Below are 6,000 nucleotides of genomic sequence, written 5' to 3' on the forward strand. Positions count from 1 at the left end.
ACTTTCCCAGCCCCCCCCCCCTTCCCCTCCACCTCCCTCCTTCTTCTTCCTCCCCTATTCCCGGCCCTCCTCTCTCTCTCTCTCTCTTCCCACACCCCACCCCCCCCCCAAAAAAAAAAAAACCCCAACACAACCCACCCCACGCGCCGGGGGGATGAAGGAAAAGAGCGGCGCAAAAAAGCGGCGGGAGTAGCCCGCCCTCCCCCTCCACACACCCCGCACACCGCCCTCCCCTTCCTCCCCTCCCTCAGTGAACGAGGCCCCTCGCACAACGGCTCCTTGGAGAGGAGGGGGGGGGGAAGGAGGAAAAAAAAAAAAAAAGGCGGAAAAGAAGGAGAGAAAAAAAAAAAAAGAAAAAGGGGGGGGGATAAAAAAAAAAAAGAAAAGAAATTAAATTAAATCCCCGCCGCCTCTCCAGCGGTGCCGCGGCGGGTAAGGGGAGCGGCGGTGGCTGGGCAGAGAGGAGGCAGAGCGCGGGGGGCGAGCCGGGGAGCGCCGCGCTCTCCCTCCCAAACTTTGATGATGACCATGACTACGATGGCTGACGGGCTGGACGCGCAAGACTCCTCCAAATCCGCCTTCATGGAGTTCGGGCAGCAGCAGCCGCCGCCGCCGCAGCCGCCGCCGCCGCCCCACTCCCAGCAGAGCTCGCCGGCCATGGCCGGAGCCCACTACCCGCTGCACTGCCTGCACTCCGCCGCCGGCTCGCACCCGCACCACCAGCATCACCACCACAGCTCGCCCTACTCCGGCACCGCTGGCTCCTACAACCACCGCTCGCTGGCCGCCTACCCCTACGTGAGCCACTCGCAGCACAGCCCGTACCTCCAGTCCTACCACAACAGCAGCGCGGCCAGCCAGACGCGGGCGGACGACGCAGGTGAGCCGGCGCCGCTTCCCCGACCCGCCGCCAGCCCCCCCTTTGTCCTCCCCCCCCCCCCCATCCCCGGGCCTCTCCCCGGGCGCCTGCACAGCGACCCCCGCCGTGCCCCCCGCTCCCACCGGGCGATGCCGGCCCTGGGGTGCGCGGGGCGGCGGGGAGGGAAGCAAGGGCTGCTCGTTCCCGCGGGCCTACTGCTTGCCGTGCCCGGCGGCAGGGCCGCCGCGCTTCCCCGCCCCAGCGCCGGCGGCGGCTGCCGGCGGGACCGCGGCGCTGGGCACCGGCGCCTCCCCGTTCGCCCCTCGGCCAGCGGGCAGGGGGCTGCGCTCGGCGCTCCTTTGTTACGGCGGGACCGGCTTTAGGCAAAATTCCTGCTAACACCTGAGGAGTGAAAGTTTCCAGGCGAGCGGGTCGCATTCCGCTCGGGGGCCGCCTGATTTATGTATTATTTTTCTCAGGGAGCCGCTCGGTTGTACGTATTCATCTGGAGGGGCACGGCGGGGCGGGGGGGGAGATGAGCATTGTTAACAGTCTCGGACTGGTGATTCACTGACCACTAAACCGGCGACGGAAAGTCAGTTAGCTGGGTAAAACCTGGATGGCCCTGGAACCGGGCATCCCTTCAGGAAGCCAGTCCTGCTCTTTATTTTAATACATAGCTATTTAAATACTATCAGTTTTTCTCCCCCGGGGAAGGGCAGCCTGCCCACCCTGCCCGGATGGTTGTGTCCGTCCACCCCCCCACCTCCCCTCCCGCAACAGTCCCTGTGATGTTGCACCGGCGCCGGGGCAGGCTGCGGCACTTAGGGGAGCCGTGGGGCAGCCAAAACGCCCGCGTTGAATAGGGAAGGAGGGTGATGTTTCAGCTGTGTTGTTTCGCTTGCAGATCAGCAAAAAACCACAGTGATTGAAAACGGTGAAATCAGATTCAATGGAAAAGGGAAAAAGATTCGGAAGCCTCGAACCATTTACTCTAGCCTACAACTCCAGGCTTTAAACCATCGCTTTCAGCAGACTCAGTACCTGGCACTTCCAGAGAGAGCTGAGCTGGCAGCTTCATTAGGACTTACCCAGACACAGGTAATTACTGGGAATCCCAAATCAGTGAAATCCTGCTCGAGCAATAAAGGCCAAGCACAGTACGATGCTCCCCAAACGTTTTGGCCTCTGTGCGGGAGCGGTAGCGAAGGTATCGCACACGGTCCCCATCTATGCGTGACAGGACTTATCTAATGCACGACAGAGAGACCGGTCTGCCGCAGAGGGAGCGGGATTCGGCCGTCTGGCGAGCAAGCGCTCCCTTTCGATGCCACACATAACGTTTTAAAACTGCCTGTCTTTTCGGATCATTCCAGCCACCGAGATGCAGCTGCCCAGCTGTGAAAAGGAGAACAAAACAAAGGCGAGGGATCGCTGGGCCTGAGGTAGAGCTGAGAGCAAGGCAAAGCTGCCTCGTAGCAACCTCTAGGCAGAGGGGAAGCAGGAACACGTTAGGAAATACCTGTAAAATCAATAGTTAATTCACCTTGGATGACTAACGCAAATGCAGCGGTTACCCTTGGGCAAAATGTACGAAAGGTGATAATAGATCTGAAGATCAAAGACAGCCGTGTACAAAATTATAGCAGGTTAAGCCATAGTTAAGTGTGGTTGAAGTAGCTGTGCCATTCGGCTAATTTAAGCTTGAAAGACACATGAGGCATTACAGGCTTCCCAGGCTGGGGTTTGCGGGGAAGTGCATGGATAGATGGGATCAATTCGGGTAAAATGTAATCATGGGAATTTATGAGCTTAACAAATAACTTCAGGATTTTATCATTGTCGTTGATAACAGTCGCTTCCAGCCAGCGATTTTTAAATACTCAGCAACCATTAATCATGGGAATAGACCTGAAGGTTTTATAAATGGGATTTTAGCATCCTTAGCATGCATGCTCTGTCTCACTGCCGTCTCGCTTGCTCTCTCGCTCGCAGAGATTTGGGTTTAGGGGCCCGATCCTGAGCATGCAGCTAGACAAGCACCCATGCCTGTGCCCTAACATTACATCTGTAAAGTTTGCAAGGTCAAATACACGTGTGGGAGTTGTTTTCTTTGTCTGATTTTAAGAAGTATGCGTCTATATATGCCTTACATATATATATGTAATTTCTGTAACAATTCTGATCTGCCAGAATGGGCCCGATCCTTGCACACCTCATGGAGTGCAGCCTCCCTCCTCGGGAACTCTACTGGATTAGGAGCAGGATGAGACCCAAAGCATTCTCGATAACCAGTTACTCGCCGAGGAAAGAGCATTTTCCTTCCTTTAAATACAACTTCTAAAATAAAGCCACAATCCTGGTTCCATCGCGCCTCCTCCCCCATCACATCACCAAGGACCGCTTGATCGTGCATGTTTTCCGATGCGCGCTTTCTTTCTAAGATGCCCTTTGTCTATTGGCTCCTGTCTCCTGGCACAAAATCATATGATTGCCCGTGTTTGACAACAGTTTGCCCAAATGATCAAATGACCTCCAAAATTCTGAATGAGGTGTTAAAGCAGGACAGTGCTGAGCACGTACTCTGCTCCAGCTCGATCACTCTGGCCTGCCAGGGAAAATAACGTTCCAGGCTAAAACCTGCATCCCTCCCGCTTTCCAGCTCCGCTCTGCCTCTCCTGTTCTCTGAAGCTGCATCCAGAGCCCGAGAGCAGCAGCAGCAGCTACCCCTCCTTCCCCTCTCCCTATCCCTAACCTCACACCCAGCTGGCGTGGGCTCTCCAGACCTTCTCTAGAGCAAACCCCCAGCCCCGAGGGGCTCCCCTGCCATGCCCTGGGTGCTGACGGCAGCCTAATACCCGCTGCGTTTTGCTCTACAGGTGAAGATCTGGTTTCAGAACAAGCGCTCCAAGTTCAAGAAGCTGCTGAAGCAGGGGAGCAACCCCCACGAGAGCGACCCCCTGCCCGGCTCCGCTGCCCTCTCCCCTCGCTCTCCGGCTCTGCCTCCGGTCTGGGACGTTTCAGCTTCTGCCAAGGGAGTCAATATGCCTCCCAACAGCTACATGCCTGGCTATTCTCACTGGTATTCTTCTCCACATCAAGACACAATGCAGAGACCACAAATGATGTGAATTGTCCAAGAGAAATAATCTCCCAAAAACGCCTCGTCTCGACATGGCAAGAAGTTCCCCTGCTTTGCCAAGCCGTGCCAGCTAACAGGCTCTGTGTGAACTTGTAGATGCGGCAAAGAGACAGAGTGGCTTCATTTTCCTTTATTTTTCTTTTCTATATTTTTTTTTTTTTTTTTTTTAAGTAACCTCAGCGATTGATCTCCAACAGAAAGACACAATTTTCATTCTGGCGCACAGAAGACACTTCTCTTTAGGATATTTTCCTTTGGACTCCAAGGCACCAGCCTCTTTCTCTGTGGAGTATACGTCAAAACAAACTTTTTACAGACTTTGCCCACAAGAAGAACCTGAACCTACCATGGCAGCCGTTTTTACTTGTTTAATGAGCTAAAGACATTACATGATGAAAGAGGGACTAGTCAAAGCTCCTTCATTTTTATTCACCAAATCCGGACTGGGGAAAAAAAAAAAAAAAAAGGCTGAGAGAAGAAGGGATTAAAAAAAAGAAATTAAGAGGGGAAGAAAGGAGAACTGGTTGAAAAATGAAAACATACTGTAAGATTAGAACATTACCACGAAGCAAAACCTGCATGCTTTCTCAAAATGCAATGGGCTGCGGCTCCGAAGAAACCACCGTCTCTCCCGCCAAGAGCCCCCTCACCCGCGCACACACACCCGCACACAGCCGGACAGACTCCCGGAGACGAGCAGGACGGACAGAGCGAGGGATCCGCGGCAGGACCCGCCGCGGCGGCAGGGCAGGAAGGTTCAGCGCTGCCCGCCGGCAGCCTCACCCCTGAGCGAGAGGGACCTTCCCCCCGAGCAACCTTTCTGTATATATTGTTGAATTTTAGTTGTACATATACTTTGTATGGTTTTGTCTCCTTTCATATATAGAGTAAAAGCCACAAAACGCCCGCCTGGCTCCTCATTCTCTCTCTCCACCTCCCAACCTGTGTGTCCCCACCCAGACCAGTTCAGCCCGGGCAGCTGGACGCTGCCCTCTGCTTGCCCGCCCGCCCGGACCCCCCCACCTGAGTATACACCTGCCAGCACAGACAGAAAAGATGGAGAGAGAGGACAGAGGGGTAGCTGGTGGTTTGGGTTTAAGGCTGCGACTAGCACAGGAGATAAGCGAGAGCGCAAAGATCAGCCTAGAAGAAGTTTCCCATCACCCGGCCATTTCTGCTGCGACTTCCCTGCTCCGCCGCTCAGCTGAGCTGAGCTTTCTCTCCGAGGCAAAGCCCGGAGCCCTGCCTTTCTTCCCAAAGCTCGGAGCCTCCAAATTCTTAAGAAAGGAGGCGCCCTCCTTTGTTTTTCCAGAGCAGACAACGCAAGCGGAGGAATGTTTTGCAGAGCCCGGAGAGGTGCCCAGGCACACACCGCGCTGCCCGGCCAGCCCCAGCCGCACCGGCTTGTGGAAAGCACAGCAACGCCTGACAATGAAAAGCCCTTTCCTCAGCCAAGCTGGGTGCCCCATACTGCGAGAATTAATGGCTAGAGACCTGGGCATCCTTCAAATTATGAACCTTGAAACCACTGAGCCATTTATCAGAAGTCAATAGAGATCCTCAGAGTGCTCCATATAATGACAGCTACATACAGTCGTGCAAAAGGACAGTCACTATAATTAGACACAAAGCAAAGACTACTTACCAACATACCAGTTTTTTGGGGGGTGTTTTTGTTTTTTTTTTTTGAGCAACTTCCACGCTCAGTCAGTCTTCAGAGTGGTTTAAAACCGATCAGTCTTGTCATTTTCTACCATTCGTATTGTTACATTAGGAAAAATGTTTTCTTTTCTTTTTTTCCCCTTCCCACTGTGAAACTTTGGGTTCAGAGCTCCCCAGGATCAATTCTGAACAAAGCCTCCAGCTGCAGTGCCATCCAATTTGAAGCAGACATTGGGGACAATTTAAGGTTTTTATCCACAAGAAGGTTTTTTTCCATTCTCTTAAATGCAGCCATAATTAGAGTAATTTTTCATGTAGCCCGCTGATTACAGCATTT

The 6,000-nt window shown here is 53.8% G+C and overlaps 1 protein-coding gene and 1 long non-coding RNA gene across 3 annotated transcripts in view; one reads left to right on the forward strand and one right to left on the reverse strand.

Moving 5' to 3' along the window:
- The window catches only part of LOC115608156, a 39,714-nt gene extending 33,714 nt beyond the window's left edge, over positions 1-6,000 (reverse strand). Inside the window, exon 1 of one of the 2 annotated variants that reach the window (XR_003991449.1) lies at positions 5,647-6,000. This is a non-coding gene — a long non-coding RNA (uncharacterized LOC115608156). The remainder of the gene's footprint in view (positions 1-5,646) is intronic. The other variant, XR_003991450.1, reaches the window with a different exon arrangement.
- DLX6 (distal-less homeobox 6) lies at positions 162-4,907 on the forward strand. The gene is made up of 3 exons (XM_030486447.1): positions 162-880; positions 1,767-1,960; positions 3,739-4,907. Exons 1-3 carry the CDS (start codon positions 520-522, stop codon positions 3,988-3,990), a joined length of 807 nt encoding a protein of 268 aa, XP_030342307.1. The 5' UTR covers positions 162-519; the 3' UTR covers positions 3,991-4,907.

This window comes from Strigops habroptila, chromosome 1, assembly GCF_004027225.2.
Source record: "Strigops habroptila isolate Jane chromosome 1, bStrHab1.2.pri, whole genome shotgun sequence".
NCBI classification, from domain to species: Eukaryota; Metazoa; Chordata; class Aves; order Psittaciformes; family Psittacidae; genus Strigops; species Strigops habroptila.